The 16,541-nt window shown below is 42.6% G+C and overlaps 1 protein-coding gene across 2 annotated transcripts in view; it reads right to left on the reverse strand.

Moving 5' to 3' along the window:
- Positions 1 to 6,772: 6,772 nt before the first annotated feature.
- The window catches only part of MFSD4B (major facilitator superfamily domain containing 4B), a 29,392-nt gene continuing 19,623 nt past the window's right edge, over positions 6,773 to 16,541 (reverse strand). For both annotated transcript variants that reach the window (XM_033937523.1, XM_033937524.1), the window contains exon 4: positions 6,773 to 10,778. In XM_033937523.1, the coding sequence (XP_033793414.1) occupies positions 9,574 to 10,778 (1,205 nt within the window). In that variant the 3' untranslated portion in view covers positions 6,773 to 9,573. The remainder of the gene's footprint in view (positions 10,779 to 16,541) is intronic.

Consider the following 16,541-nt stretch of genomic DNA (forward strand, 5'->3'; position numbering starts at 1 on the left):
GGTGAAAAATTATATCCTGAAGTTTTAAAGAAATCGGAATTTGAAAAGGGGATAGAGAACCCAGCTGTAAAAGGATGTATCTCTTGGTTATACAGAACTATACATGTTGATAAGGAAGTGAAAACTTCATATATGAAAGCATGGGAAAAAGGTCTGGGGGAAGGAATGGTCAATAGATGAGTGGGATTAATTGCAGTGCATCTTTTCCAAATTGCTAGAGCAGCTTCATTGGTGGAAAACACTATTAAACTTTTAGCACGATGGTATATTACTCTGGTTCTAATTAGTAAATATACTAAGGAGGAAATTCTAGCATATGGACCAAAAGGTCCAGATTTATTGGGAGCAGGTCTTTTATTATATGAGCAAGTTCATCCAAATTCCACTTAGAGTGAATGCTGAGAAGGCAGGATTGGGAGTAGGAGTGGAAGGGTTAACATCCTCTCAACCTGAACTTATGGACCTGGCATTTATAGCTGCTCAATTGACACTGGATCAGCATGAGAGATCGATTGGGTACAGTCTGTGAAAAGTCTAGACTATCTGCCCTATTATCAAATCAATGGAAGAAATTTAGAGATATTTGGGAGAGGTATAGTGAAAGATTTGAATTGTATATTATTCTCTCCTAATGGACTGGGAACCTGGGTCTCCTGGGAGGGGGGTAGATGGGAGTGGGAGTGTTTTAATTGCTGGGGCAATAAGATGTGCTAATTTAGTAGTTTATTTTGAATGTATTTCCTATTTTTATTGAGATTATTATAAAAATTATTAAAATAACGAATAAAAAAAAGGAGAAGTAGCAGAGAAAGGACAGCACTAAAAAAACCCAAAATCTATTTTGGTTTGGTTTTTAATTACCGCCTCCTCCTTCCAGCCAAACCTCCTTTGGAGGGATAGGGAAATACCGAGAGGCAGGAGTTGCTTCCACTGCTAGGCTCTGAATTTTCTCTCTCTGCCTGTTCAAAGTCACCTTAGAAGTCGAAGTGGCTAGTTTTCAAAGCTAAAATGTATCTTAGGTTTAAATAAACAAAGAATGCATCCTGGCCTCAGAAAAGCAGCTTTTATTCCAGAAACATTCACAGTTTAATAAATCACTTTGTTAAAAAGACAAGCAAGTAAGTGGTCCTCAATCCCTAAAGTACCCATTCTGAGAGAAGACCTGCTAACAATATCGATCCAAATCCAGTGCTTTCTTTAAATTAAAATTAACATTTGTACAAATTGTGTCATATTACATAAGAACAGGTAGTAGAAAAAAGGTAGAGAGAAATTGAATGATCATCAGAACCAGCCGTCTAGCAGTGTAAAACTAATACTTATGAGTAGCGTCTTCCTGAATTCAAATACATTTGCAGGTCCTGATCAGCCCTTGAATAAATGTTTAAAAAAGAAGCCAATTGTTTTTACAGGCATGGCTTTTTTAATATCTGAAACCTGGGCTCAGGCTCCATTCTGTCTTGGTATGGAATGGGTCGATTCTCAACACAGCAGAAACATTGTGCAATATGTTCTTTTTCATGTGTTTTTCTGTGCCTTTGCCTATCAATAAAAATTGTTTGAAATTTAAAAAAAAAGTTTTACCGACAGGCTGTCACTACGAAAACAGTTTTGTGAGCTGAAAAAGCAGCGAGTCCACATAAGATGAGCCTTTATCAGAAAATTCACTTATCAAGCATAACAGTTTATCAAATTTAAGAAAGTATATTATCAAGTACAATTTAATATGACAACTTTCAAATATGGGTGGAAGAGGCCAGATCCAGAATGAATGGATCCCAAAGTATGAACAGTTATGTAGCATTTCAAATTCTGTTTTTTTGCATTTTGTTTGGAAGCTCAGAGCCCTCAAACACATACAATTCATAAGCCACCCAATTCTGTCCTGAAACCTGTGGCACATAGCTACTCTCATCTCTGAGAAGGAAACACGTGGCCTCCGTTTTCTGAGAATTATCTTGGAAGGCAGGAAGTAACTGTTACGGCATTGCACCCCTAATTACATCAATGCAGGAATAAAAGAAAAACCCTCCCTATGATCCAATGTCCTAAAATAGCACTAGCTTCAGCTATTCTGTACTTCACAACCCAAGAAGATCACTTTTCCACAACCCTGTGCCTGATCTCTTACAAGTCTGCACACACTGAAAGCTGTGGGGAGACCATACAGGGATGTTGGCATCTACCACCAGCGTAATTCCATGGCTTGCAGAATGCCATCTGCAAATGTTATGCACTCTTCAGATGCATGCCAAAGGTTTCATAGTAAGCAGAGCTTCTTCCACGCTTGGCAGAACAAAATTGATGTGCAGAGGATAGAAACTGTACTAGACTATATTTGCACCCTGAGTTTCTCATTTGTACTCCAAACACTACAAACCAGGAAAGTGACACTCATCTTGGTTTCTGTTCATGTAGGTGTATGATTGACATACGGTTTAGAGGAAAGATTGGCCACATTCCAGGTTCTGGTATATCTAGGTCATGGAATGTAAATCCTGGACATGGCTAGGCTCTTCTAAATTGTAAAATCACAATGAACTCTTTCTGGGGCATATGAGCAAGCCATGGAATGTGTACTGACAAAACTGTCAACCTGTCCCTTCCCTTCCTGCCAAGGAATAATGGTCTCATTGCCATACATTGTAATGCAATCTGCTGCGTAACACCTGCCTAGGCATTGCTTGGCCATTATTAATGTTTGTGTACAACCCCTGCATGGAGCAGCAAATACTCCTTATATATTTTCTGCCGGTTCAGTGTTTTAGTTTTGATCAGCTTCTGTTGAGAGTATAACAATACCAGTCTTGCCATTCTCATAGCTGTATGCACCCCAATTCTGACCACGGCTTTTGCATGCCACAAATCTCTCCAGATACACAATGCCTGCCTCTGTCCTAAACAATTAAATTTAATATGACTAAAAGGGCCACCGTGTGAGCGGACTGCTGGGTGCGATGGACCACTGGCCTGACCCAACAGCGGCATCTCTTATGTTCTTATGGAAATCCGACCATGTAAACTGAAAATTCCCACTACAAATTTATGCCCCAAAACTTCATCCTATGGAGAGAGAAAAGCAACACCTTGACCTACCTAGATGCCATCAACAGGTGGCGAATCTCAACACAAGTCCACCTGGCATTATATACTTCCACCACATCCTTCTGATATACAGCTGAAAATGTCTGACGCCATGTGAAGCACACTTATCTTTTAGAATTCTCACTAGAAAGCAAAGTTGCTTACCTGTAACAGGTGTTCTCCGTTGACAGCAGGGGAATGCAGCCACACTTGATGGTGAAGTCCTCTCCCCTAGCTAGGTAACCTTTTGAGCTTACTGGACATATGCAGGAGTCCCTATACCTACAGCCTCTCTCAGATTGTCAGATTTGACTCTAGCAATGTATAGGAATGAGAGGAGGGGATAGAGGGCAGGCAAGTGTGGCTGCATTCCCCTGCGGTCTACAGCGAACACTTGTTACAGGTAAGCAACTTTGCTTTCTTCAGAGACAAGCAGGGGATATGCAGGCACACTTGTTGCAGCCTTGCAAATATCCTGAATGAGAATGGATCTTAAATTTGCTAATGAAGCCCTAGCTCGTACTTTATGAGCTCCAATTGTGCTCCGATGTAGCAAAATTTGATGTAATGTGCTATCCAAGCGAGCTCTTTTTGATGCCAGTTTTCCTTGGGTGGCTGGATTATAGGAAATGAAGAGCTGGTTTGTCTGTGGTCAAGTAGCAGTTGCTTTGATGTAGAAAAGCAATGCTCTTCTGCAGTACAATGTACGGAGATTTTGTTCTGCTGGAGAGGAATGCGGAGGAGGAAAAAATGACAGCAAAGTCCGTGACAATCTTAGGAAGGAATCTGGGATGCGTTCGTAATTATACTCTATTAGGAAAAAATTGGAGATAAGGATAATATGTGACTAGTGCTTGAAGTTCACTAACTCTTCTGTCTGAAGTTAAAGCTGTGAGAAAAACTGTTTTCCAAGTAAGGAAAAAGTGAAGCCAATCCCAATGGCTCAAACAGGTCCTGCATTAAGATATCTAAAAACCAAATTCTTGGTTGGAGGCCTAAGATTAAGACCTCTGATAAATCAAGAAATGAGCGGATGATGAGAAACTGGCTTGCTGTCCATGAATATATGGAAGGCAGAGATAGCTGCCAGATGAAATCAGACTGAGTTTGATTTGAGACCAGAATTTGACAAATGTAGAAGATAAGATAAAATGTAGTCGATCGGACAAAGAAGAGGATTCTGCTGGTGATCATGTGACCAGATGGAAAAATGTTTCAATTTTGATTGATAGGACTCCTTAGTAGAAGGGCGCCATGCCACTAGAAGGACCATCTTCGCTGGTTGAGAAAGTGGAAAATGTTTCAGATTTGAACTTTCAATTTCCAGGCAGCTCTCTACGTCAAACAGACTGCAGAGATTGGAGTGAAGTAACTGTCCATTCTGCTGATAAAAGAGAGGGATGGTCTCCCAGTGGAATTAGGGGAGCGTCTAGAAAAGACATGGGCAAACTCTGACCTGCAGGCCATATCCTGCCCGTTTAGCTTTTGAATCCGACCCAAAGGGTCTGCCCCACGGCCTTCTGTGATCTCCATATCAGGTGCTGGCACATTCTAATACAGGGCATGGCCTCTTCCGGGGGTGCTGTGCGGTTGGCGGCACTCTTGCAAATTAAAAACACCACTCACGGCTACGTCGAGGGCTGGGGTGCCATTCGGGTTGCCAGTGTGGTTCTCTGGCAACCCTGGGCTTCCCAGTCCCGGGGGAGGTATGCTTTTCTATCCAGTTGACAGGGCTGCCACGACAGGGTGCACGCTTGCCTGTGGCGCATCTCAGGGATTGGTCCGTGCTGCAGGTAGTAGCTTGCGTGGATGTGGCGACCAGCACAGATGCGCAGCGCCAGGAGGACATGTTGCCATGCACGTCCCGCTCCCTGCCACCTTCACTGTGGGTCCCAGAGCGCTGGGGGGCAGGAGTTGAGCACTTTATTTGTTGCTGCTGCATTTCTATGTGGCAAATGCTCTCAACTCTGCGGGAGCACTGTTTCCTCTTGCAGCATCAGCCCCCCCCTCCCCCCCAGCATCAGTTACTGAAGTGCTGTTTCCTCCTGCAGCATCAGACCCCCCCCCCCCCCCCGTTACTGCTCTATAGGGGGGAGGAGGGAAGGGAGAAGGGGTACTGCTGGACAGGGGAGGAGGAAAAAGGGAAGGAAACAGCTGGCAGGGAGATTAGAGGAGGGGAAGGGAGAAAGGTTGGAGTGGAGAGACCAGATGAGGGAAAGGAGAGAGACTGAGGAATGAGAAAGAGAGATTGATGCTGGGAAGGGGTTCAGCAAATAAAAAAGGAGAGAGGGACAAAGATGCTAGATCTGGTATAGGAAAGATAAAAATGAAGAGAGCAGTGATGCTGGAATGAATCATGTAAAAAGGAGAGAGGGGGCATAGGCTGGATGGAAAGGGGAGAGGGGCAGCTGCTGGATTGAAGAGACAGAGAGGGCAGATGCTGGAAGGAAGAGAGTGAAAAGAAGATGAAAGCAGAAACCAGAGACAACAGTCTGCCCTTCAAAATACCCGAGCTGCTTCTGAGGCAATGTCCGATGGTATTATTAATTATGGTAGAAAATGCTCCAGAAGTAAATAACTAAATACTGTCCTTGGTTTGTTTTTTAAGAAAAAGATTCTTCCAATTTTTTTTCTCTAGCTAGAGAGAGTTAATAATTTAATAGGAGATAATAACTTAAATTCACTTTTTATTACTATTTTTCTTCAGGAAGACAGGGAGAGCTGCAACCAGTCAGGAGTGGTTGAAGAGAAAAACTGACAAGCTGAGGGGAGGGGCTGTATGTATAGGGACTCTTGCACATGCCCAGTAAGCTCAAAAGCTTACCTAACTAGGGGAGAACACCAGCACTCAGGCTCAGTCTGAGGACTTCACCAACAAGTGTGCCTGCTTGTCTTCAGAGAACAAGGTTTATACTTCAGTACTTCCAAATGCTGAAACTTTAAAGACATCGTAAACAGAAATGCTTTCAACCAGAACTCAGTCCCACCTTCAATGCACCAGAAATCAAGACATCTTACCAAAAAAAGACTTCAGAACCACTTTTAGTCTCTGGAAATGATCTGCCAGGCAGCTGCATTCCAAGGACTGTGTGGCTGTACAAGGTGCAAATGTGGAAGAGCACAATGATTGCTCCCAGGCCATCATCTCCTCATTAGCAGTGGCGAGTAGTAAACCGGGTCATCACCAATAAGAGCTTGACTCAGTTAACAATAAGTATAGTACAGAGATTAAACTTGAGGGAAAAATTAATAGGAGTGGTTTACAAATTAATTAGCAAACAGAATTGTCTTTCAAGTTTTTCAAAATGATTAGTAGTAAAGAATAGCACAGGAATAAATATTTTCCCATCCCTGCAGGAACTCAATTTCTCTCTTCTGTTCCTGCGCCATTCCTGTAATCTCTGCCTTAACTGCACAAGCCTCAGAAACTTATGATTTTAAAGTGTTTGAGGCTTGTGCAGATGAGGACAGAGCTTGCAGGATTGGGGCAGGGACAGGAAAAGAACTTGTGGGGACTGGTCAGGAAAATGAATTCCCGAGGGGACGGGGAAAAATTTGTCCCCATGTCATTCTCTAGCAATTAAGTCAATCAATGAGTGGGGATCAAAAGATAATAAAATATCTAGTGAGAGTGAACAAAATAAGTGCAAAAATGGGGAAAAAAAGTCACTCCCCTGTAAAACATTCACAACTTTGCATATTTATATTTTAATCTTCTCTTCAACAGATATAAAAAAATGATATGTATATGCTCAGAGACAGAGGCAAAAACATCTTTATTCTCTAGGGGAGGGAGCAGCAGTGAGAAACTCACATAGGGTGCAACTACAGCCTGGTGCAGTTCTGTTGCTGGAGTCGACTCTCAAAGAGGCTCAAGAGACCCTGGTCTTTTTACATTAAGAAGTCCTGGAGGTGGGGGTGGCAATGTCCTACTGTGTGTTGGGAAAGGACTAGGACTAAATGGTCTGTCACCTGCATGGAAGAAGGCAGAGAGTAGAATGGCCCATGGCTTCTGCACCATACATTTAAAAATGGATCCGGAAAAGGAACAAGTGACATGGAATAAATTTGTAGAGGACACAAAATTGCCTTGAACTGAAAAATACAACTGAATGTTGAGATGAGATACTGGTCAATCTCAAGTCCAGGTCCAGGACTTCTCATGCCAGACAGGATCTTTGAGCCGCTGTGGACAATATGCTGAATGTGGGGCAGCACTTAGAATATTTGGAATTATTTTGAAAAGGATGAAGAATGAAAATCAGATTATAATGCTCCATGATGCAACTCCGAAACAGAAACAAGAAGTTTCAGAGAAGAGTGAACAGAATGGCTCTCCTGTGTAGAAAAGCTACAAAAAAACACCCCAAAAAGAGCTCAAGTAACATATGATCATAAGTAGATGAAAGATCTAAATACTAAGATAAGGGGGTGGGGGATACCATATATTTAATAGGGACCACATTTAAGAAAAACATAACTTTCACTCAACCTAGAATTAGGCTCTGGAATTTGTCATGAAAGGAAGTCCGTAAGCATTTGTAACCCTGTAGTCCCAGAAAGTCACTGCCATTTCTCTGGCTACGAATAAAGTCTCTTCTGGCATTCTTCCAGGACTGGCCACCCTCGGAGAAGGGAAGTGCTTTAATCCTTCACAAGTGACAATTGGGGGGGAGAAAGTGGTGGTGGAGTACTAACCACCAAATCACCAGGCAGGCCTCCAATGATGCTGGCATTCATTTACTATATGTCTGATGCTTTGTAGCGCTTCACCCAATGGTTGGGGTAAGGAAGAGAGAACTGTATTTGGGGGGGGGGGGTGTAAAGGATTTTATTATGCACTTTCCCCCACACTTTAAATAGTTCAAGCATCAATTGCTGACCATAACCCAGGATCCCCCCGTTACACCATTCGAATTCTGTACTGTTAGTACAGACCAACCACAGCCTCAAAACCACTGTAATCAAGACCTGTAGGAAGAGCTTTACAAAAATATAACACACAGCACCCTGTTATCATATTCACACTGCCACCAGGGCATAAAAACGCATCTCATCTAGACTCACCACGGGGATACATCCAGGGTATAAATCTTTCTAGATAAATTGCCATACTGCCTTGCAAAGAAAAAACTAAACTTAAGAGATATTTGCAGCAATATGAGAACAACTGTCAATGAAATTTGCTCAGTTAACTAAGGAATTACATATATTTCTTAATGGAGGACACTTTTGCATCCAGAAAATTTAAGTATGTGCAAAGAAAAGATGATAGAGGGGCAGAAGAGTATGCAGGAAGGGTGTCCAGCTTTTCTTTGGGACAGGAAGTGCTCTGAAGCAGTAGCCAATGTGTAAGAACCAGATTGTCCTTCTTCCAACTTTTGATGGTCTCATTCCTTCCTTCTCCCTATCACCCCCTCGCCTCTACTTACTTCCACCTTTCCTGTATGAAGAAAGAAAAGGGCCCCATCTCTCTGCCACTAGCGTCCTCCAACCACTCCACTGATTGCCCTTTACAAACACTATGCGCACACGTAATCAAAGAAAGGTCGGGAGGTAGGTCTCAACCAGACATGCACTCTCCCTTTGAAAATTCCCCAAAGAAAATGCTTCACATTCATTAATGGGGCACAGATCAGGTAGCACTACAGAAACACAAACCATCAAAATCATGGAACTTAAGAGCAAACACTGCCCCAGCAAGGCCTGGTTCCTAATAAAAACCACCTAAATTTCATCCCAAGACCAGGAAATGTATTACAGCACTAGAATTCTACAGGCCCAAGGGCTGCTTTTTCTTTTGTTGTCCAGGAGACTAAAACCCTGCTGCTCTCCAGTCACCACCACAGACGTGTTCTAGGCTCCCAAGACAAGGTCCCCTGGCATTCCTGGAAAGCTCATTTACCAGCTTCTTAATCAGCATGTAAGTTGCAGGCCACTTTAATTTCTTTCTTTCTTTCTTTCTTTAATCTTTTCAATCAGAAAGTTATACTTGATAGTTCAGACACTCCAGCATAAGCCTTTCATTCCAAAAAGCACTGGATAAGCAAGAGAAAACCCCAAGACAGAGCCAAGGAAGCAGCCGGCCGCTCCCACTACAGGTATAAGCAAAAAAGCAGTCATGGCTTATACTTCAGTGTAAATCTATTCAGATGAGTTGACTCAAGAACACGAGCAACAGGCTGATTTTTCAAAGCTTGCTAGTGTAGACTCGCTCTCTACAACTATCTGTGGAAGGCGCACCCTGATAAGCTCACATAAACCCCAAACCTCACCTAAGAATACTGTCCAACAGTTATCAGCCACTTCTTCCACAGCAGACTCCATGCAAAGGAAGGAAAGACTTCATAGCACAGCTTCTCTCTATCTAGTAAAGCCACCCAAAACAGCTGCCTTCAACCACAAGGTCTTTCTTTCCCTCACTGCTGCTCACATTTGGATTTCAGTTCCCAGAGTGGTGACTGAGCAATGCCCATCTGGCAAGAGCTGTCAATCGTTCTTTTCCCTGTCCAGGTTCAGCAGCTTTTTCCTTGGAGACAGGCTGAAGGATGCGCTGTGAAAAGTTGGCTGCTTGCCAGTCTTCGTGCAGGGCTCTTCAGGGATCTCTCCGGAAGCCTGGACTACAGAGTTTCTAGTTGTGTTGCTCATCTCAATTACTTCAAAGTCCACTTCATTCCAATGCTGGGCATCCTCCTCCTCTTCCTCCTCTGGTCCTGAACTAGATAACAAAGCTTTTTGGTCTTCACTCTCTATCCTGGCCTTCAGGGAACCAGCACACTGCGAGGTGGCCAATTTATACATGACAGGGAACAATAGAGCTGTCATTACAGAAGAACCCAGAGCCAAGTACATGAGGACAGGGATATCTGGAAACTTTCCCTGCAGAAATCCCACCACTGCAGGAATCACCATCTCTCCCAAGGCTGCCCCCACCACAAAAAAAGAAGCAGATTTCCCCCCAATAGTGGTGTATTGCTTCACCCACGAAATGCCACTGGGGAACGTGGTGGCCATTGAGGCACCATACACAGCAGTCCCCACCCAAAGCAGAGTTATGTGTTTGCTGAAAAGCACCAGGACCAGGGACGAGAGAGTGCAGCCTATGACACTGAGGATAATCATGGTGCCAGGATACAAGCAGGTAGCAAAGCAGATAGCAAAGCCTCTGATCATGGCAAAGGTCCCCCAAAAGACTGAATTCAGACCTGCAGCTGGGCTTTCTAGCATCTTAACATGAGTCTTTGCATAAGTAAATATGTACGAGCCATAGGCCACCTCTGTCCCAACATAGCAGAAAAAGAACAGGAACAGAAGAAAAAGAATCACATGGTGGTATTTTGCAGCCTGCTGTTTCTCTAGAGAAGTCTTAAGTTTCTCTTGGCTTGGGCTGCAGCTTGAGTAAAGAATGAGCAGAAGCAGAGACACCAATAAAATGTAGGTGCCAATTACAATATAGGAGAGCATGGAGCCCGATTTCATCAGTTCAAAGAGCTTTGTGGAGAGGGGACCGTGATCCACCGGAGTCTGTGCCTTGGTTGAGCTGCTCCCGGCATCATCGGTTGCACTTAGGAACTCCAGAGACAGTTTGGCTAATATTGGAGCCACAAAGGCACCCAGGGCAAAGCTGAAGTGTAGCGCCTGAACGTGGGGTCCTGCTTGCTCGGCCCAGGTGTTCAGTATAACCACATTGCCACCTGCAAAACAATGAACACATTTAACATCTTTGGTGGGAAATGAGAGGGACATACCCATAGGCCACACAGTCTATCGAGTAAAAACATTAGAACTGACCCTCAAGAGAGAAAAAGGGACCTTTTGGGTTTATTTCTTTATACTATCTTGGAAAGTGGACTAACATGGCCACCACACCACTTCACTCAAGAAAGGATCTGAAAACTTTTTTGGGGGGTTACTTCAAATTAAATATGGAGTGTATATTTTTATTGAGAAATTTTCAATTCTGATTCTGCTTTTTACAATCTTTAAATTCTGTGATCGTTTCATTGTGTAAAACATTTTGAATGAATTTAGGCACAACCAAATGATATACTTGCATGCACCGGTTCTACTGTATGCAAATTTCACTCATGTATATCCTGAGCGGTACAACTTCCACAACTGGACACTAGGGGGGATTACTGACTTTCCAACTGGTTATCCCACAGAATTCCCTGTTTCACTATACCGAGCACTAACAAAACCAGCCTCTGCCAAGGCACATCCTGTTTGGTGGACGGACTTCTCCCTTGGAGTCTCAGCTACTGCCAAATATCTGTCTTCCAATTTCTTAAGAGTTGCCATACTGGAACAGATCAAAAGTCCATCAAGCCCAGTATCCTGTTTCCAATTCAGGTCACAAGATCTCCAAAAGAAAGAGATTTTATGCTACTTATTTTAGGAATAAATTGAAGATTTCCTCCTATCAAATCAAATCCATCTTGGGGAAATGCACATCTACACCTTCAGTAATATTTATTCTCTTTCAGATCAGTGTGCATCATTTCCACGTTTCCTACTAAAATTCCCCCACGATACTGTTCATAAAGAAACTGAACAGGACTAGCTGCCCCACAGTTCCCTTTCAGTAAGCTGGCCTAAGGTATGCTCCACTGCAGGAACAACACTGGTTTTGCAGAGCTCTGCAATGCCCCATGCAAAGGAAACAAAAGGCAGTCGTGGGTGTTTCTGCCAAGAACCTGCTCATGTCTTTGTCCCTGAACACTGTGAAGCAAGGAAGTAAGAACAAAGCCATGGGATCCTTGCAAGCAGTGTTTCCCCATCTCTCTCGGAGATGCACCTAAAAGCGTGGCAGGGATCCTTGTAAACAAAGTGTTTCCTGACTCTCAGAAATGCATCTAAAGATGAAGGACGGATCCTTCCAAGCAGCATTTCCAGCTCTCTTGGAAATACACCTAATCAATTGTGTTTTTATGACTGCCATGATGACTAGAAGCAAGACTACATTGACTGAGATGAGCAGTGACCAGTGGGTAATTAATTGTTCTTCATTCATACATTTAGGAAACAAATAAAAAAAGGACTCGACACAGGCCATGTTTCGGCAAGTCACCTGTATCAAGAGTCCAAACACAACCTCTTAAGGGTCAAAGCAAAACATAATCCCACAGAGCAAATCAAGACTGTTTCCCATATATAGATACAGGTAAATCAAAAAGTAAAGGCAAAATACATTTAACGGCTTTAATAGTAGTAACTGTGAGCAATTGAACACATCACTTTTCCAAATCGTCCCCTTGCAAGATGACATTTGTTGCATCGTTCAACTAGCTTTTGAATTCCAGCAGAGAACTAGTTTTTCAGCTGCTCCCGAAGCCAGGTAAGCACCGCCTTTATTTCGTGTCTTTTGCTCTCCGGGTCATAGTAATGCACCCGTGTCTCATCATCGGTGACAATTCTCTCCAGAATACTCAGATGTTCTTCATACCATCGCAGGAATTGGGTTGCAAACTCTACACACTGCTGCTCATGCAGATCAGTAAGCTGTTTAGAAACCCATCGTGTGTAGACTTTCCTGTATCCCAAGTCATCATGCATTATGGCAAATGCAGATCCATAGCAGACATCCAAATCTGCAGCCAACTGAGACATCATTATCGCCCTGTCAATGTGCTCTTGTGTGCGCGATGTTGATAGCACCATGAATCAACAAAAGGTTTATAGCGGGAAGAACAAGTTTAACCGACGAAGGTCATTCTGGTCACCTATGTCCATACTGAGTCAATATCCGATGGTGAATTTCCACAGGTTTCACTCCCTCTGCCCAAAGAGCACACCAGCGCACGTTGTTCTTCGATGGTGCAATCTTGCAATGGAGAGTCCATGTTTCTGGCCTCATGACTGCCGCATGACTAAATGCCGAGCACTGCACTATGCGTAGATGAATTGTTCAACAGGCAATGTACAAGTACAAATACTGCATATATTTGATAGGTTTTTAAAAGGGGATTCAACACAAAAATGGAAACAAAGGTAACAACTCAAATTACTTTCTTTTCTAAAAAACAAACTCAGTTATAACAACAGCAAGGCATTCTGGCAGTACTTGCAACAACAAAGCAGTTCTTCAAGTACCTCCAGTTTACACGTAACCGATCAGATTACTCTGGCAGTGAGGCAGTAAGTATATCATCAATAGGGAGTTTTACTTGTTTGCTTCCATTTTTGTGTTGAATCTCTTTTTTCTTATTTATTTATTTGATGGATCTTAAACCAGTCTAATTTGCTCAGTTGGACTGTGTTTTGCTTTGTCCTTTGAAAGATTATGTTTGGACTCCTGATAGAGGTGGCATGCTGAAACATGGACCGTGTCAACTCCTTTTTTATTTGTACCTTAAGTGTATTAATAAAAAGTGTCTGCTGATCAATGGTCATCTCCACTGTTGTATTGCTGATGATGATCTGCAGAGTTTCTCCCTTCTTTGTTTCATAGTAACATAGTAAATGAGGACAGATAAAGACAGAACTGTGTGGTCCATCCAGTCTGCCCAACAGTCGCATTCATTCTCAAGGCAACAATCATTTTACTTGCTAAGTTTCAGTACAAGATGTTCCCTCTTCCCGAGATACGCAAGACCTGGATCTAAGGGCTATATGAAACACTCTAAAGGCTTTCACAGATTAGTTACAGTTGCACATTATTCTCATCCAAACTAATGATCAAGCTACAGTGTGCTCACATGAACAAGTAGGGGGAACCGGTTCCTATTCCTTGCGTGAGTAGGCAGTACAGACATAGCAGTGGCCCTCCTTCAAAGAATGGTTCTATAAGCAATGTATCTGGCCAGAAAGAACAGGAGCCTGGCATACAGACTGAGCAGGATAATGCAGCCCCACAAGTGGTCTTTCAATATGAGCATAGCCTATAAGATAATCTTATGACCCAGTAAGGCATGTTCTTATGTAAGAAGGTGTCCCAATGGTCCATCAAGCCCAGAAGCCCGTTCTCACGGTGGCCAATCCAGGTCCCTAGTACCTGGCCAAAGGCCAAAACCCAAAGAGTAGCAATATTCCATGCTACTGATCCAGGGCAAGCAGTGGCTTCCCCCATGTCTTTCTCAATAACAGACTATGGACTTTTCCACAAGGAAATTGTCCAAACCTTTCTTAAAACCAGCTACACTATCTGCTTTTACCTTTGGCAATGCGTTCCAGAGCTTAACTATTCTGAGTGAAAAAATATTTCCTCCTATTGGTTTTAAAAGTATTTCCCTGTAACTTCATCGACTGTCCCCTAGTCTTTCTAATATTTGACAGAGTGAAAAATCAATCCACTCGTACACATTCTACTCCACTCAGGATTTTGTAGACTTCAATCATATCTTCCCTCTGCTGTCTCTTTTCCAAGTTGAAGAGCCCTAACCTTTTTTGTCCTTCCTCTTACGAGAGTAGTTCCATTCCCTTTATCATCTTGGTCGCTCTTCTTTGAACCTTTTCTAGTGCCACATTGGGCAGGTTTCATCGTATTGTCTACAATGACAGCCAGATCCTTTTCTTGGGCGCTAACCACCAAGGTGGACTCCTAGCATCTGATAACTGTGATTCAGGTTATTCTTCCCAATGTGCATCACTTTGCATTTGTCCACATTAAATTTTATCTGCCACTTGGACGCCCAGTCTTCCAATTTCCTAAGGTCTACCTGCAATTTTTCGCAATCTGCATGCGTTTTAACAATTTTGAATAGTTTAGTGTCATCTGCAAATTAAATCACCTCACTCGTCGTTCCAATTTCCAGATCATTAGTTAAATAGGACCTCACTCGTCATTCCAAGTTCCGGATCATAAGTTAAATAGGACCAGTCCCAGTCCAGATCCCTGTGGCACTCCACAGTTTATTCTCCTCCATTGAGAAAAATGACCATTTAACCCTACCCTCTGTTTTCTATCCGATAACCAATTCCTAATCCACAACTGAATTTGTCACCTATTCCAAGACTTTATAATTTTCTCAGGAGCCTCTCATGAGGAACTTTATCAAAAGCTTTCTGAAAATCTAGATACATTATATCAACCAGCTCACCTTTATCCACATTTATTCACACCTTCAAAGAAGTCAAGCAAATTGGTGAGGCTGAACCCATGCTGCCTCTGTCTCATTAAATCATGTTTGTTCGTCTATGTGTTCCACAATTTTATTTTATTGTTTCCACCATTTTGCCCAGCACTAAAATCAGGCTTACTGGTCTGTAATTTCCCAGAACTCCCCTGGAACACTTAGAGATCTGTAACCTGTCCCTAAAATTGTCTGTAGTTCTGAAGATTGGAGGGTGGCTAATGTTACACTGATTTTTAACAGCAGTTCAGCAATTTCATGTTTGAGTTCTTTTAGTACTTTGGGATGTAAATCATCCAGTCCAGGTAATTTAACTAAGGCCAGTACTGGGCAGACTTGCACGGTCTGTGTCTGTGTATGGCCGTTTGGTGGGAGATGGGCTGGGGAGGGCTTCAGTGGCTGGGAGGGTGTAGATGGGCTGGAGTAGGTTTTAACAGAGATTTCGGCAGTTGGAACCCAAGCACAGTACCGGGTAAAGCTTTGGATTCTTGCCCAGAAATAGCTAAGAAAAAAATTAAAAAATTTAAATTGAATCAGGTTGGGCAGACTGGATGGACCATTCGGGTCTTTATCTGGACGGACCATTCGGGTCTTTATCTGCTGTCATCTACTATGTTACTATGTATATGTATGTTACTATGTTACCTTTTATCTTGTCGATTTGGCTTAGTATATTTTCCAAATTCACCAAGATTTTGTTGAGTTCCTCCGCATCATCACCCTTGAAAACCATTTCTGGTTCAGGTAAATCTCTTACATCTTCTTTCGTAAAGACCAAAGCAAAGAATTCATTGTCTCTCCACTATGGCCTTATCCTCCCTGCGCACCCCTTTTGCTCCTTGATCATCCAACGGTCCCAAAAATTCCCTCACAGGTTTTCTGATGTCTGATGTACCTAAAAAAATTGTTATGAGTTATTGCCTCTTTGATAAAGAAAGCTAAGAGAGATGCAAAGCACTGGCAATTTCTCTACATATTCTAACTTGCCAGTGCTTTGTCTCTTCTTCATTCGGATCTTTTTTCCATTCTTTAAAGAATGTTTAAGGAATGGATGCCTAATAGCCTCTTTCACTTCACCTATTAACCATACTGACTCTCGTTTCCTCTTCTTTCCACCTTTGCTTATACGTGGAATACATCTGGTCTGAGCTTCCACAATGGTATTTTTAAACAACATCCATGCCTTGTTTACATTTCTAACCTTTACAACTAATCTTTTAGATTCTTTTTAACCATTTTCCTCATTTTATCATAGTTGCTGTTTCAAAAATGAAATGCCTCTACAGTAGATTTCTTTTGCGATGTCACTCCCGGTATCAGCTCAAATTTGATAACGTTATGATCAGTTATCCAGAGGACCCAACACAGTTAACTCCTGTGAGTCCT

The sequence above is a fragment of the Geotrypetes seraphini genome, chromosome 3 (genome assembly GCF_902459505.1).
Source record: "Geotrypetes seraphini chromosome 3, aGeoSer1.1, whole genome shotgun sequence".
In the NCBI taxonomy this organism is placed as follows: domain Eukaryota; kingdom Metazoa; phylum Chordata; class Amphibia; order Gymnophiona; family Dermophiidae; genus Geotrypetes; species Geotrypetes seraphini.